The sequence below is a fragment of the Gadus chalcogrammus genome, chromosome 17, assembly GCF_026213295.1.
Source record: "Gadus chalcogrammus isolate NIFS_2021 chromosome 17, NIFS_Gcha_1.0, whole genome shotgun sequence".
Taxonomy (NCBI): domain Eukaryota; kingdom Metazoa; phylum Chordata; class Actinopteri; order Gadiformes; family Gadidae; genus Gadus; species Gadus chalcogrammus.
This window is the reverse complement of record NC_079428.1, coordinates 14,539,414-14,556,547: the sequence shown is the minus strand read 5'-3', so window position 1 is coordinate 14,556,547 and position 17,134 is coordinate 14,539,414. Positions and strand designations below refer to the sequence as shown.

The following is a 17,134-nucleotide window of genomic DNA, read 5'->3' as shown; positions in this document are numbered from 1 at the left end:
CACACACACACACACACACACAGGGACAGGGGCTAGCTCGCTCCTCCTGTGTATATAAGTGGAAGCAGAGCTGGTGTTCAGACTGAGCCTCTCCCCCAGCATCCAGAGGATCCACCAGGACTCCTTCTCCACCCCTCTGTCACAGCGAGTGTCGGTGAGAATCCACAACACTTACTCTGAATTTCATTGTTCGTTCACAATTTTTAGAGTTTTCGTTTTAGTTCAGTTTTGTCTAATTTTATTGACACTTTCCCTTAGTGGAAAGACGGTTATGTGAAGTACGTTTGAGAAGATCTGCCTTAACCGCAGTACGTCTCTTTGCCTCTTCCAAATTAAAAGGGCAAAGAAACTAGACCGAAGCCTTTTCACAAAAAAAATTAGAGTCCCGTTATTACATAACGACTTTATTACCCGACTCGACAATAGAAAGAGTTTGTAAATGATCAGGGAAAAGCCAGTAAAAAATACCACTTCTTCTTTACTCTCAGAAGCAGAATCATGAGGGCCAGCTGCTTGACAGCTGTTCTTCAAAACATTCCCCATCAACGTCTGTGTTTATTTGATTCTGCAAGAATATATAATGCCAATCCCTTTTGTATGACAATTGACCGTTGTTCTGAATGTGTTCAGTCCAGTTCAGTTGAATCTGTTCAACTGAAGGACAGGAGTGGGAATACCTATAGATGAAGTCATCTTTCCACTGGTCTGTGGTACCGGGAGAATCTGAGATGTTCTGTTCAGGGCACTGCTTTTTGACAATATTCCGGGTATACAAGCAACACCATCGCCATCGTTTAAGATGCATAATAAAACACGTAAGATAGTTTTGATTCTTGAGTTACATGACCATGAAAAGGAGGACTGGTTCCTCTGAAAATACAGTGGTGCGTGTGTGTGTGTGTTTGTCCTTTTGTGTGCCACTTGTATGTTGTGTGCATATTTTTTTTACGTGTCTGTTTATGTATGTGCATATTGGTTTTGTGTGTGTATGTGCATATCGGTTTCGAGTATGTGCATATCGTTTTTTTCAAGGTGTGTGTGTGCGTTTGTTTGAGTGTGTAAGTGTGAGCGTGTGTGTGTGTATGCAACTCGTTCAAGCCTCGACTTGTCACTTGTTACGTTAGTGTAGTGTACGTTGTGTTTATTTTGGGGTAAGCTCAACGTTTTAATAGCCACGCCCAGCTTCAGGTGTTTCCCATTAGGTCGACCCAGCCCCGCCTGCGGCACAAACAACGGGGCTGACGGCAGGGAGAAGGCGGTGACATCATCACATCGCTCCACAGATTGTACTGAGATTTTACAATCACATTAATTACATTGTAAATACCAAAAAAAAGTCACAGAAAATGAATGCCATTCGCACTGTGAATACAACCACTGCCAAACACTTTTAACATCCCAATTTATAAGTTGTTGAAGGCTAATAAAAATGTTCCACGGCTCTAGAAAAGATCGGTCTGTTTGCATACTTGAGATAAGAACCAAACAAACATCTGGCTATTCAATAATTAACCACATTGTTTTGGTGTGATTTTGTTTATATCACAGACGAGTTCTTGAATAATATTCCTGTTGTATAAATGACAGCACATGTGCATGCGCACACGCAGGCGATGCTCAAAGACATTTTTGCTTTGTGTGCAAACCTAAAGCAGATGGCTTTTTGCATACAGCTTTTATCGAGTCTTCCTCACAGCCTCGCAAGGTCAAGCATACCACCTACCATAAAGCACGCCAAGTCGCTCATTTCAATAGAGCGACGTGCACACACACAATACTCTATTTCAGGGGGCACCATTTTGGGTGATGCAGGCAGGCTGCTGCTTTGTTTGGTCACATTTGTACTTTGCCACTTGTACATTGTACCTTGGAGATGATTCAACTGTCCCTAGACATTTGCTTCGCCTTGTTTGTTTTACATCAAATAATTTACCTTTTTGATTTAAAATTGGATTCTATGTTGACTCCCTTATTATGGGATAGTGTCCACCATTTCAAAACACACACACACACACACACACACACACACACACACACACACACACACACACACACACACACACACACACACACATGCACAATGTTCACACATTTGGCCGCTGGTTTTGTTTTGGTCAGGGAACGTTCCAGGCCTGATCTCCAGCTAACGCCCGCCATGGCAGACGCAGACGCCGCCGTGCCCCCCGTCGTGGTCCCCAGCTCGGCCCCGCCCCCGGCCCCTCCGGGCGGCGCCCCTCCCAAGGTGACGCACCATGGCCGCGTGGCTGCCCCCGTCGCCAGCTCCAACGAGGACACGGAGGAGCTCCCCGAGTTTGAGCCTTTCGGGGCTCCGGGGCCGAGGGGCTTCCCGTCGCTGGCTGGTGAGTCCGTCTGTCTGGGTGTGTCTGGGTGTGTCTGGGTGTGTCTGGGTGTGCGTGCGTGCGTGCGTGCGTGCGTGCGTGCGTGCGTGCGTGCAAATTTGCAAACGTTTGCAATTTAAAAAAGGGAAAGTTATCTGCATATACGGGAAGTGGTTATTAGTAGAACGAAAGTACAGAGAAGGAGAAGTAGCCCGATAGTTAGGAGCTGAGAGACGCCCTGCTTTACCAGAGATAAGTCCATGTGCCGTCCGGTCCTCGGCCGATAAGCCCTGGAGACGTCGACGGGCCCCCTTCCCTGACACATGACTGACTTCCCCCGAGGATTGGGGATAGAGCTGTTTAAAAATACACCGACACAAACAAAACCGTCTGGAGAGAGCAGATTGAAGGGCATTGACCCAAAAGGATAACGGTTCTTTACAAAGGAAAGGAAAGGCCGCCAATTGCCCGTCCTCCCAAACATCTCCAACACCCCTACCTAGGGCTGTGCAATTAATGAATTTTGACACCGTCATCCCCACCTGACAACGCCACCACCCGTACCACCACTACATCCGCTACCTACACCACCAACAATGCCCCCAGTCACACAAAGCCGTATTTTTTTCTGCATGTTTCCACCGCAGAGTACCTGGACATCTCAAAGGTGGACATGATGAAGAAACGGGGCGAGATCAACCACCAGCAGCACCACACGGACCGCTTCAACACCGACTTCCTGATCGTTCGCAGGGGCCAGGAGTTCCAGGTCAAGATCACCTTCAACCGGCCCTACGACGCCGACAAGGACAATTTCGCTGTGGAGTTTGGCATTGGTGAGTATGGCGGGACATAACAGTGCAGTTAGAGAGTCCAGCGCAATGGTGGTTCCCAACCCGTGGACCGGGGCCCTGAAACGGCCCTGGTTGGTGACGGACATAATCTGTCCACCCCCTTTCCGTAATATGTAATCCTGATTTAGATTGCGAATATAATTTGGTAGCATTTATAGGATTTAGTTTGTAAGCGATGAATTACGCAACGTAATGAGAGGTTTCGCTCCATTATTTGCCAAATAAGGAAATTTCTTGTCAGATTTGTAGTTGCAAGTATGTGCTACTTTTTTGACAATCTGCTGTGCGTGAAGCATTGCTAATAACCTAGTATATACAGTATAATATCCGGGTGATAATATTATGATAATATTCAGGTTGGCTTTGTGATGTGCTGCAGTAGACCATAAACGGTTGGGCCACACCACAGTTGAGTACAGGGTGAGTCTTGGTACAGAGTTCCCCTGTCAGCACAGTGCTAACTGTCAGACTAGTGCTAAAAAACGTAAGCCTGCAACGCTAATGTGACGTACTGCTAGGTCAGTACAATTGCACGAGGGAATGCCGTGGGATTTTGACATCTGACGTTTGCGAACGTTGGGGGGATTACTGCTTAAATCCACCTCCATCTATTTTGGGGAACTCGTCAAAAAAGACAATAAAAACATGGAAAAATGTCCATGAATGTTTACACTATCGTTAGTCGATTCGACGTAATAAAAAAAAAAAGACTGCATATACCGTAATTTTCAAACTATAAGCCGCGCCTTTTTCCCATTTTTTTGATTCTGCGGTTTATACAACGGTGCGGCTAATCTATGGATTTTCACAGCTAACGGCCTCTAGGGGACCTCCTAAATCTATGGATTTTACAGGTTACAGTCCACCAACTTTAACTCTATGGGCACTATGACCGGTCCGCGCCCCCCCACCTTTAAGCGGCGGGCTCCAGTGCGTCTTATATATGTACACATCATTCAATTTAGCTGCTGCGGCTTATACTCCGGTGCGCCTTGTAGTGCGGAAAGTACGGTAATTGATTTGGTGAAGCCACTGCTTCTCCCCAACTGTGCTAATCCTCCACCACATGCCTCCCTTGTGATTGGCTGACCGCTCGTCCCCTCCTTCCCCACCGTCCTCCCCAGGCCCCAGCCCCCAGTTCAGCAAGAGGACCTACATGCCGGTGTTCCCCACCCCGGAGCGGCAGAGCCCTTGGGCGGGCCGCGTGGTGGTGGCCGCCGGCCCCGAGGTCACCATGGGGATCACACCCATCGCCGACGCCATCGTCGGGCGCTACCGCCTGTACGTCGCCGTGGTGACACCCTACGGCATCCGCAGGACCCGTCCGGACGACAGCCGCGACCTCTACATCCTGTACAACCCCTGGGTGAAGGGTAGGAGGGAGGGAGGGATGATTGATGAGGAATGGATGATTGATGGATGATGGATGGATGATTGATGGATGATGGATGGATGGATAGATGATGGATGGATGATGGATGGATGGATAGATGATGGATGGATGATGGATGGATGGATGGATGATGGATGGATGGATAGATGATGGATGGATGATGGATGGATAGATGATGGATGGATGATGGATGGATGGATAGATGATGGATGGATGATGGATGAATGGATAGATGATGGACGGATGATGGATGGATGGATAGATGATGGATGGATGATGGATGGATGGATAGATGATGGCTGGATAATATATGGTTGGATGATGGATGGATGGCTGAATGATAGATGATGGATGGATGATGGATGGATGATATATGGATGGATGATAGATGATTGATGATGGATGTATGAATGATGGATGGATCGATGCATGGAAGGATTGATTGGCTGACTGACTGACGCAAAGCTGTTGGGTCGATTTGAACTCCATCTCCCATGATTCCTCCTGGTCCCTCCCAGAGGATGTGGTGTTCCTGGAAGACGAGGAGGAGAGGGATGAGTGCGTGCTCAACGAGTCAGGGGTCATCTACCACGGCACCTGGGACGACATCGCCGAGCGCAACTGGAACTTTGGCCAGGTGAGGGAAACTTGAGTTCAGAGCAGAGCGGAAGGTTCACAAACTGTCAGAGAAAGGCAAAAAAAAACGGATCCAAACCACTTTTCTCTACTCATCCGGTCTTAGTTTAGTAACGGTGACAAAATGGCCTGCATAACTATTATGAAGATCATATATGATTTGTTTCAAATTAAAAAATCTAAATACGATTTTGTTTCTTGTAACTAATATTGATAACAACAACAAAAAATAGCTATGAACAATAGCAACACAAGACATGCAGTGGTCTTTGTTGACGGAGTTCTTTGTGTTTCAGTTTGACTTCGGAGTTCTGGACGCCTGTCTCTACGTCATGGACCGGGCTGGGATGCCCATTGTCAATCGAGGTGACCCAGTCAAGATGGCCAGGATAGCCTCTGCCATGGTATTACCCTCATCAGTTCTTATCCTAAATCACGATGCAGCGCAGGTTGTTAACGGACAGTAGACACACGTACATTAGGATAAACGCCTACGTCCCTTAAAGGGACTACGGGTAAGAATCAGAAAGTCCTTCTCATTACTGACCCCTTTTGGCCGGTAAGTGAACTGCAGCCTGCTCAAGCAGAAGAAATAGCCTTATTTTGTGTGTGTGTGCATCTGTGATCGTGTGCCTTCGCGGTTGATCATGTGCGTGAACCATAACACCCCTTATCCTGACCCGTCGTGTGTGTGTGCGCCCCCCCCCCCACCCCTCCAGCTGAACTCCCGGGACGACGACGGGGTCCTGGTGGGCAGCTGGAGCGGGGACTACTCCTACGGCGTGGCGCCCACTTCCTGGACTGGCAGCACCGACATCCTGTTGAGCTACTACCGCACCCGCAAGCCGGTGGGCTACGCGCAGTGCTGGGTGTACGCCGCCGTCTTCAACAGCTGTGAGAGAGACACGCAACATTTTTGGGTTGCAGCGTTGTGAATTAAAGGTGACATATTCTACCACCAGGTGTGAATGTGATTAGCAGTTACAAGCCGTTTAGAAAATCGGCCTCTTCTGACATCACAAGTGGGCGTGTCCACCTAGATGTGTGTCTACCAGCCTACCTCGTGGACTGTAGCAAACGTTGCTCATCTATCCTTTATACATCTAGGTGGACACGCCCACTTGTGATGTCGGAAGAAGAAGATTTCCGAAATGCTTTGTAACGGCTAATCACACTCACACCTGGTGGTAGAATATGTCACCTTTAAGGATTAGGTTGATTTCATTATTGTTGGTGGTTTTTCGTCATTTGCTCTATTATTTGAAGCAATATTACAAAGCTGCTTCAGCATGTAAGGTAAATCGTTTTGGATTCATGTGTTTATGTATTATGCGTTGTCCTATAGTAAATTTGTGCGAATTCTGTCTGTACACTTTGTGTGTGTGTGTGTGTGTGTGTGTGTGTGTGTGTGTGTGTGTGTGTGTGTGTGTGTGTGTGTGTGTGTGTGTGTGTGTGTGTGTGTGTGTGTGTGTGTGTGTGTGTGCGTGCGTGTGCGTGTGCGTGTGTGTTTGTGTTTGTTCCAGTCCTGCGTTGCTTGGGCATCCCGGCGCGCGTGGTCACCAACTTCTACTCTGCCCACGACAACGACGGCAACCTGAAGACGGACATCATCCTGGACGAGAACGGCCGCATCGACCGCAAGAACACCCGCGACTCCATCTGGTACGCGCTGGGCTGGGCTTCAGTGTTCCCACTACTATGTAACCATGTTAACGTCTTACCATAGTACCCTTTTACCATGTTACCATGTTAACATCTTACCATAGTACCCTTTTACCATGTTACCACGTTACTAGCGCCACATTGGACCTTTATTAGCCTCTCAGCATTTTAGCATTATTATATCATATTTATGTTATATACATATATTTCTGATATATATTTAAAGAAAATACAATGCTTCTTTATAATGCTATCTGTTTATCCTGACAAATTTGCATTCCATTCCATTATCTTTTAACTTCAACACATAAATAGTTACAACAGCATCTGGCTTAATTTACTACTACGTACACCACTCCCAACACTGAGTGACATCACACGCTACCTCATCGACCAATGAGGCGGCGGGCTTTCCTCATAGACCAATAAGGCAGTGGGGCAACCTGATCGACCAATGAGGTGGCGGGCTTTACTCATTGACCAATGAGGCGGCAGGCTTACCTCGTCGGCTTAGCTCAGGAGGTAGAGCAGTTGTCTTGTAACCGAAAGGTTGCTAGATCGATCCCCTGCTCCTCCTAGCTGAGTGTTGATGTGTCCCTGAGCAAGACACTTAACCCTAACTGCTCCTGACGAGCTGGCTGTCGCCTTGCATGGTTGACTCAGCCTTCAGTGTGTCAATGTGTGTATTAACCGATGTAAGTCGCTTTGGATAAAAGCATCAGCTAAATGCCCTAATTGAAATTGTCGGCCAATGAGGCGGCGGGCTTACCTCGTCGACCAATGAGGCAGCTGGCTGACTTGTGTGTCTCCTCTCAGGAACTACCACTGCTGGAACGAGTGCTTCATGGCGAGAGCAGACCTTCCTACTGGCTTCGGGGGCTGGCAGGCCGTGGACGCCACGCCACAGGAGACCAGCGACGGTAAAGTAAAAATATTATATATATCTATGTATAGATATATATATAGATGGGCAGAACTTTTAAATGCTAAACTCAAATAATGAATATCCTTTAATAATCAATACATATAATCATGGCATTGACATGGGGACTTTCCACCCCGTGGGGTATTTAAGACGTGATATAAAACGTACTGTCTCTCTCGTCCCATCACAGGAATGTTCCGGTGCGGTCCGGCGTCTGTCCGAGCCATCAAACACGGAGAACTGTGCTTCCCCTTCGATGCCGCCTTCGTCTTCGCAGAGGCGAGTATCTTCAAAACAACCTCCTCTCAGCGCTGCTCCCTTATGGAAAAAAAAATCATAATCACGATTATTTTGGGCATTATTGAAATCATGATTATTCAAACCATTATTTTTGAGTTTGAAAACGTGATGCCTTAATTTAGCATTTGTATCTCGCAATAATCAAGTTGAAAAAAACGTTTAAACACTATTATCATACCGGCTCTTTGTTCTCCAGATGGAATGTTGAACGATGGGTTTTCACCGCTGGTTATATTTAAGTAGTTGTACGTTTCACAGTAGGTTCCAGAAGACGTTTTGGAAGATTAGGAGAAAGATACAGGCGTGCGATAACGTGACGCACTACCTGATGCTCTCGCTGTGTTGGCTGTTTTCGTGTTATACCTCACACCTCCGTACTCTCATCAGGCAGTCAGCTGACACACCCATATACCCTACACATTGCTGCTATATAACATGTCATGCATCTTGTACTGTCTATTGTGTATATAATGTATAGATGTAAGTGCATTGCATGCATAGTGTGTGTAGGGGTTTGTGTAGGTCTAGCCTGAACAGTATTTCAGTCTCTGTAATTACACATTACAATAAAGTTTAACTTTAACATTTACTTTAGTTCAAATGAATTGACCCTCAAAGCCTACTTTTCAGAAAGCAATTATTTTCTTGTGAACAGTTTGATTTGATGAATCTTACAGTAAAGTATGGGAGAAGAGAGGTCTCTCATCAGCCCATCTAGGGCGCTGATCAAACAGGGACATCGATCAATTCCATCCATAGTTTTCAGCCAAGTCCCCTTCTTAAAGAGACGGTCCTTCGTTCTGATTGGCTGTGCCGTGTTGCCTTGTTGCCGGGCAGGTGAACAGCGACGTGGTGTTCCACAGCCGGAAGAGGGACGGCACCATGGAGGTGGTGAAGGTGAAGAAGGACCACGTGGGCCGGCTGATCCTCACCAAGGCCACAGGCTCCTACGACAGCCGCGACATCACCGAGCTCTACAAGTTTCCCGAAGGTCAGGCGGGCCAATTTCCTAAATCCCAATTGGCCGAGCCGTCAGCCGTCGCCCCGATGGCTGACGGCTTGGCCAAGCTAGGAAATTCTGTATAGGAATTGGAATGCACACCGTTGTTATCACTGTTGTTGTCACTGGGTTGTTACTGTTTTATGTTAATTTCACACCAACAGACCACAGCCCCCCCTCCATTCTCTGTGTGTCTGTCTGTCTGTCAGTCAATTGAGGCAATAAGAAAGCCTTTTCCGTTTGTCTCTGTTGTGTTTTACCACTAAACTCAAGATGTGTCTTTTAAATCTCCCTACCTCCCTCCCCTCTCCCTCTCGCCCCCCCTCCCTCCTCTCCCCCTCTCTCCCCCCTCCCTCCCTCCTCCCTCCCTCCTCTCACCCGCCCTCCCTCCCTCCTCCCTCCAGCCCTCCTCTCTCCCTCCCTCCTCTCTCCCCTCACTCTCTCCTCCTCCCCCCCTCCCTCCCTCCTCCCTCTCCCCCTCCCTCCCTCCTTTCCCCCCCCCCCTCCCTCCCTCCTCTCTCCTTCTCTCACCCCCTCTCTCCCTCCTTCCCCTCCCTCCTCCCTCCCCCCCTCCCTCCTCTCTCCCTCTCTCACCCCCTCCCTCCCTCCTCTCACCCCCAGTACAACAATCGCTAGGCTAACCAATTCCCCGTGTTACAGCAATGATAGCAGCTACTGCAGTTGCTACACAGTTAAGTACTATAATACAATACAACACAATACAATACAATGTACAATGGTGGCCAGAAGGGGGAGGGTGGCTATGCAGAGTCGAGGTGGACTCTGAACAGGTGAGTCTTGAGTCTTTTTCGGAAGATGGCTCTCACCCCCTCCCTCCCTCCTCTCTCCCTCTCTCCCCCCTCCCTCCCTCCCCTCCAGGCAGCGTGGAGGAGCGCACGGTGCTGGAGAAGGGCGAGGTGTACGGCTGCGCCCGGGACCAGAGCACCCTGCCCGAGGCGGACGTGGAGCTGCGGCTGCCGGCCCTGGAGGTGGCGGTGGGCGACGACTTCGAGCTCTGCCTGGAGGCGGTGAGCCGCAGCGGGGAGCCGCGCACGGTGGACGCCTACATCACGGGCAGCGTGGTGTACTACACTGGGGTCACCAGCGCCGACTTCGTCTTCAAGACCCCCACCCTGGAGCTGGAGGCGAACCAGAGTGGGTGTCCTGGGGGTGGGGGGGGGCACGTGAGGACTGATTGTGGGTCGATGCAGGGAAATGACCTCGGTTCAAACTTTTAGTCATCAATCACGATTTGTGTATGTGTTTGTTTGTGTGTGTGTGTGTGTGTGTGTGTGTGTGTCTGCGTGTGTCTGTCTGACGTTTGTGTGTGTATCTTTGTGTGTTTGTGTCCATGTCTGTACTTGTGTTGTCCTCGTGTGTGGGTGTGTGTCCTGGTGTGTGTGTGTGTGTGTGTGCATGTGTGAGTGTGTGTCCTCGTGTGTGTGTGTGTGTGTGTGTGTGTTTATGTGTGTCCTCGTGTTTTTTTGTCTGTGTCTGTCTGTTTGCGTGTGTGTGTGTCCTCGTGCTTTTTTGTCTGTGTGTGTGTGTGTGTGTGTGTGTGTGTGTGTGTGTGTGTGTGTGTGTGTGCATGTGTGAGTGTGTGTCCTCGTGTGTGTGTGTGTGTGTTTATGTGTGTCCTCGTGTTTTTTTGTCTGTGTCTGTCTGTTTGCGTGTGTGTGTGTGTCCTCGTGCTTTTTTGTCTGTGTGTGTGTGTGTGTGTGTGTGTGTGTGTGTGTGTGTGTGTGTGTGTGTGTGTGTGTGTGTGTGTGTGTGTGTGTGTCCCAGGTGTGAAGGAGCTGTGGCAGGTCCCCGCCCGCTCCTACATGAAGAAGCTGGTAGAGCAGGCTAACCTCCACTTCATCGCCACGGGGAAGGTGAAGGAGACGGGCCAGATCATCACCGCCATGAAGGTGGTCGCCCTGCACATGCCCAAGCTCTCCATCAAGGTGAGCCCCCCGATGACCAATCAGAGGACCAGCCAATCAGAAGACTAAGTCCCGCCCATCTGACATGGTGCTGATCTGCTGACTGAGGCTCTATTAAAAGCCTTTTTGTATTGTTTGTCTCTGTTATTTTTATCCAGTAGATAGAATGGTAAATTTACTGCATTTATGTAGCAATTTTGTCCAAAGCGCTTAACAATGTTGCCTGACATTCAGCCATTTCATGCACACATTCACACACCGACGGCGGAGTCAACCATGCTAGGCAACAGCCAGCTCGTCAGGAACATTTAGGTTGAGGTGCCTTGCTCAGGGAGACTTTAACACAGCTAAGAGGAGCCGGGGATCGATCTAGCAACCTTCCTCCTTAGCTTCTACACAAGATTTTATGTTGTTCGATAATGAGCTTTAAACTCTTTGCATTCCAGCCAAAGTATTTGTCTATCATTCTGTATTAAATCAAACCTTGTTTGTCTGATTTTCCCTATATTTGCTCAGCTGTGCAAATTATTATTATTATTATTATAATTATTATTATTATTATTATTATTATAGATTTTACCTATTTCTGCTGAATAGCAACCAAAATGTTGCTATTCCTAACACAAAAGCATAAATGCAAACAAAAACAAAGAGGTTACGGCGATCCTCACCAGGTAAATTAAATCAATGTATTTTATGTAATTTCCTTGGTTTCCTGCAGGTGTCAGGGTTGAACAAAGTCAACGAGTTGATGGTGGCCACTGTGGACTTCACCAACCCCTTCAGCTTTGTCCTGGAACACGTCTATGTCCGCGTGGAGGGGGCGGGGGTGCTATCACCCGTCTTCAAATATTACGGGTGAGCAAAAAAAAAAGCCAACTCATCAAAAAGCTCTCAATAGATTTTAAATAAGATAACGATGTTGCCTACTTTAGGAATCCCAGATGGGATTTCGGGGTATGACAATGTGCATGGCTCAGCAAATAGTGGAGCATATCTTCGACACCAAATTGAAACATCTGTGCCCATTCCTAAGTTGCTGCTACACCAGATAATGATTAGCTGCGTTGATGCTTATCAAAGGATAACTTTTCCGATCCGATTTCCCAATCATTCCCTTCAAGTGACTAACACGGACAACAATGTTTTGAAAACGGTCCAGCATTGCGCGAGAGCATTTCAGGCTGCAATGTAACCCCAATGGGGCAATAGCATCCCATCATTGTATACCCTCTAAATGTGCTTGATGGGCTCAGGTTCCCTTTCGAGATATACAAACTCTTCCTTCATCCTTTCATCCTTATGGTAATGAGCCTTAGCAGTAGGTCTGAATGATTAATCGAATTCAAACCGACATCGCAATGTAATAGAACGTGAAGATTTATATTTATTTGCCCAAAAGGGAAGAGCAGTTTATATGATGACTGCTTCCGATTTTTTGCGGTTCATATTATAGAATGATTTATTTCTTGTTGTGAATGATAAATAACATAAGGAACTTAAAAAAGAAAAATGCATGCTAAATGAAGCAATTGCAATATTAGTTGAAATATTTGCTATCAGATAATTTCCTCAAATCGTTCAGCCCTACTTAGCAGCTAAACCTGTGCAGCTAATTTACTTAACGAGCCCCCCCCCCCCCCCCCCCCCCCATCAGTCTCATCCCAGGGGGCTCAAGGATGACCTGCACGGAGGAGTTCACCCCCCGGAGGGCTGGCCCCACCAGGCTGATCGCCACCCTGGACTGCGCTGCCCTCCGGCAGGTGTCCGGCCAGCTTGAGCTGGACGTGCTCCCCTGAAGGCCCAGATGCTAAACCTCTCCGGCCCAAACCGGCTAAGGCTCTTCCCCCCTGTGGCTGGAAAATAGTTAATCTTTAACGGTTTATATTCCGATATATTTTTTGCTATCTCAATTCTTTCAAATTTTCGTACATTTTGAAAAGAACATTTAGAATTTGTTATAAATTCAATTACTGCTCTGCCTCCCGAGTCATTAAACAGAGACAAGAGTGATAACGTTTGAGTCACAAAATAAGTATTTTTACTAGATTTGTTTGCTGCCATGTAAGGCTTTACTTTTGCTTGACGTTACTGACAACTTTTTGTCATGCCCGCTTAATTTTCTTCTTACAAAACACGTACCAAATACATAACCAAATAAAAATGTAACTCATAAGCAACATGTATGGTTGTGTTTATGTGCCGAATCCTCATGAAAGATATTCAGAGGAAAGAAACAAAGAGGGATCCGCTTGGAGATGCGTGCTGCATGTCCGAGCTGAACGCAAGCAGCATTCACATTTAAAGGGGTCACATTATTCCACCAGTTGTGAGTGTGATTAGTAATTACAAGCCCTCTGAAATCTGCATGACAACACAAGTGGGAGGGTCCACCTAGGTGACACTTCACCTTGGGGACTATTCTTGTCTCTATAAACACACGAACCAGGGTGGTCGGTTTATTGTAAGGGTTTGTTGATAAGGATAATGAATCCTGGTGTTCCATGTCGCCATCCTGAGTGTGTGTGTGTGTGTGTGTGTGAGAGGGGGGGGGGGGGGGGGGTGGCCGGTTTAACCTGTGCATACTGATAGCTCAATGTGCAACAGGTCTTCAGCCTCGCCCTACACAAACATACTCGGTCAGGTGAGGCAGCTCGAGTCATCCACACACACAATTATACAGGTTTTACATAGGAACACGTCTCACATGACTCACAGTTACAGATAGTGCCTCCTACACATAAGGCTGCTTCCAGTTATTGCAGCTACTGATCGGTGGCATCGACCGGCCTGGCCTTCGTCTGACATACCCAACATCTGGGAAGCCCCTTATGGAATCCAATGGATGGCAAGTGTTTTGTCCACCTAAATTGAAGAAAACAAATTGAAAAATAGAAGCTAACTTTGCAAACATAATATCTCATGTTTAAGAGAAATTTTGATTGAATATGACTTTATTTTATTTATTTTTTATTTCGATTTCTTTATTTTTTTCTCGCGCTTTATTATTATTTTTTTACATGATTTTGAGATGGAGGCGGGCTGAAGGCAAGGGGCGACCTGATTGTTCACTCAAACCAACCCGGCATTTAATTGGTGCCATGTTGACCTCCCCTGACTGAAGGCTTGCAGAGTGGTGAAGTAACGCCCCTCCCATCCGGTAGAGCCCATGGGACCTAAAAATATGAATGGGTTTCTATGGAGAGAAAGTAATTATCTTCTGGTCCCAGTCTTTATATGCCACGGATTACACATATGTTGTTTGTGGATTTAAATGATAATTTTTCATGTCAAGAATTTGACCGTTTATTGTACAATTGTTCAGTTAAAGGCTGTAGAGAAAACACAATGAGAAAGACTACACGTCTCGTATGTGACGTCACGCCCCCTGCGACTGGCGTGGACCAGACCGACAATCTCCCCATCGGCATAACTGAAACTCTCCACATGCCCTGATTTATAATGGATTTCGCCTCTTTCGATGCTTTTATCCTCCCCTTGGAAAGAACGTGGTGAAGTGGAGCAGAGAGATCGCCATGTCTGTACCAGAGTTCCAAGTGTGGGTGGTGACCCACACTTATCCTCCTAATCGAAGAATAATTAATATGTAGTAACATAGGACGGGTAAGCTTCATGGAGGCTTCCATGTTCTTCTTGTCTATGAACTGCCGAGAGGGACAAAAAGCATTACGTGGTACAGGAAATGCAAACGCGTTTTCACTCTGAGCCAGCGTGAATGATGACTGAAATAATTCACTATCTTGCTCGAGGAATTATTACTCATCCATCATTACCTTACACAAATGATTCAATGCAGTTTGAAATAACGAACCTCATCATCACTCGGATGACTCGATGAGGTAGTATTGGATGTCATGACACAGCTTCTTGGCACATACTGCCCACCATAGTTTTTGATCAAGCGAGCACTATTAGTTTGAATGCAATATACAATTGTACCACTAGATGAGAGTAATTTTTACACAGTGTCCCTTTAAGTAGACGGTCTGTGTCTGTCTTCCAGATTGCAGCAGACCCACCTACACGAGTTTGAGAGCAAGTGAAATCTCTTAACACGTTGAACATGTCAAGTCAAGTCACTTTTATTTATATAGCACATTTAAAAACAACAGGAGTTGACCCAAAGCGCTTTACATTTGCAGAAATCAGGGATGGGCAGGACAGTTGTTGAAAGGGGCCCAGGGATACACAGGTCTTGACTAAAGAAGAAATGCATAAAATATGTAGAAAATAAGTAAGAGAGCAATACAAATAGTCAGAACAGTGTTAAGGGTTGTTAAAAGCAGGAGTGAAAAGGTATCTCTTTAAATTAGACTTTAAACTGGCAAGGGTGGTAGAAGACTTGATGTGGGGTGGAAGGGGATTCCAAAGGTTTGGGCCAGCAACAGAGAATGCCCAGTCACCTTTCGTTTTAAGCCGTGTATGGGGGACAGATAGGAGCTGTTTTGTGGATGACCGGGTCGACCTTGAGGTGGAGTGTGGGGAAAGCATTTCAGCAATATAAGGGGGGGCTGAGCCATTAAGAGCTTTACAAAGAGTAAAATCTTAAAATCAATTCTAAATTTGACTGGGAGCCAGTGCAGCTGAGCCAGGGCTGGTGTGATGTGCTCTCTCTTTTTAGTGCCAGTGAGCATTCTGGATGCTGCATTCTGGACCATCTGTAATTTGTGGATGTAAGATTGAGTAAGACCTGTATATAAAATATTGCAGTGATCAAGTCTTGAGGTGATAAAAAAGGAATTTAAGATTTGATATTACTCTAAGTTGATAAAAAACACTTCTGACCACACTGTTGATTTGTTTATTAAAATTCAGAGACCACAGGGTGCACGGTATTAGAGAGGGGACCAAGAGCACTGCTGAGGCTGGTGACAGATGAAGGGGGACCAAATATAATGATTTCAGTTTTGCTATCATTGAGTTGTAGGAAATTGCATGCCATCCAAGATTTGATATCATTGAGGCAGCTATACAGTTTGTTTAATGTACATGTGTTCTGAGGGGCAACTGGGAGGTAGATCTGGGTATCGTCGGCATAGCAGTGGTACTGGATGCCATATTTGTCAAAGATGAAACTCATGGGAAGCATGTAGAGAGAGAAGAGGAGGGGGCCAAGGATTGAACCTTTGGGGACCCCACACTTCATGGTAGGGCTGGGCGATATTGCAAAAAATATTATCACGATTATTTTTTCGATATCGATATTAATCACGATATATAATATAAAAAAAAAAAAGAAATGTAAAAATATATATATATCTTTTTTTTTCTCTTATTTTCATTGTTGTTGATAGGCTGTGTGTGTGTGTGTGTGTGTGTGTGTGTGTGTGTGTGTGTGTGTGTGTGTGTGTGTGTGTGTGTGTGTGTGTGTGTGTGTGTGTGTGTGTGTGCACCAGGGAATGGGCGTGTACTTAGGCATTAACCGCAAAAATATGCTGTGAGTTGCTGGAAAACGACTTTCTCTAAAATTTTGGAGATAAAAGGCAGTTCTGAGATGGGTCTGTAATTTTTCAAGTCGCTTGAGTCAAGGGAAGACTTTTTTAGAAGAGGTTGCACAGTAGCATACTTGAAAGTGGAAGGGACAACACCAGTGGCTAGTGAGCTGTTTAGTGAGCCAGAATGAAAGGACAGGTAATGGCAAAGATATCTCTGAAGAGTTGAGAGGAAATTACATCTGAGGGGCAATGAGTGGGCTTCATCCGTGAGACTACCTGAGATAGCTCAGAAGAAGAAACTGGTGCAAAGTGCTGAAGATGGCTGCTGGTGGGAGGTTGAGGGTCTGCAGAACAAAGAGCTGTTTAAAGTTATTTTGTGGTTTAAGACAAACTTAAGTTATTAGATGTAGAGGTTTCAGTCGGGGAGGTCTATACAGTGCATGCAAATGGCGCTTTTTACGATTCAGATAAAAAACGTTATTGTACTCATAGAAAAAAATTGAACATAAGCATGATTGAGAAACAACAATTAGGCCTACAATTCAATATTTTAGAAAAACAAAAAAAATCAATATAAATCAAAAATTATATATCAATCAAAATAAACATTTCAACATCTCTACGGATGCCAAAAGTATTGCGAA

At 46.2% G+C, this 17,134-nt stretch overlaps 1 protein-coding gene across 3 annotated transcripts; it reads left to right on the top strand.

Annotated features, from left to right (window-relative positions):
* The first annotated feature begins 46 nt into the window (after nucleotides 1-46).
* Nucleotides 47-13,348, top strand: f13a1b (coagulation factor XIII, A1 polypeptide b). 3 transcript variants are annotated; one of them, XM_056575383.1, is made up of 15 exons: nucleotides 47-154; nucleotides 2,119-2,360; nucleotides 2,987-3,175; nucleotides 4,318-4,566; nucleotides 5,105-5,223; nucleotides 5,519-5,626; nucleotides 5,942-6,116; nucleotides 6,746-6,884; nucleotides 7,701-7,804; nucleotides 8,000-8,088; nucleotides 8,947-9,100; nucleotides 9,989-10,264; nucleotides 10,895-11,055; nucleotides 11,756-11,892; nucleotides 12,692-13,348. In XM_056575383.1, exons 2-15 carry the CDS (start codon nucleotides 2,156-2,158, stop codon nucleotides 12,831-12,833), a joined length of 2,247 nt encoding a protein of 748 aa, XP_056431358.1. In that variant the 5' UTR covers nucleotides 47-154; nucleotides 2,119-2,155; the 3' UTR covers nucleotides 12,834-13,348. The 3 variants fall into 3 exon arrangements, with proteins under 3 accessions (XP_056431358.1, XP_056431360.1, XP_056431359.1); XM_056575385.1 differs by having other exon boundaries at nucleotides 56-154; nucleotides 2,131-2,360; XM_056575384.1 differs by lacking the exon at nucleotides 47-154 and adding an exon at nucleotides 178-1,286.
* The last annotated feature ends 3,786 nt before the right edge of the window (nucleotides 13,349-17,134 follow it).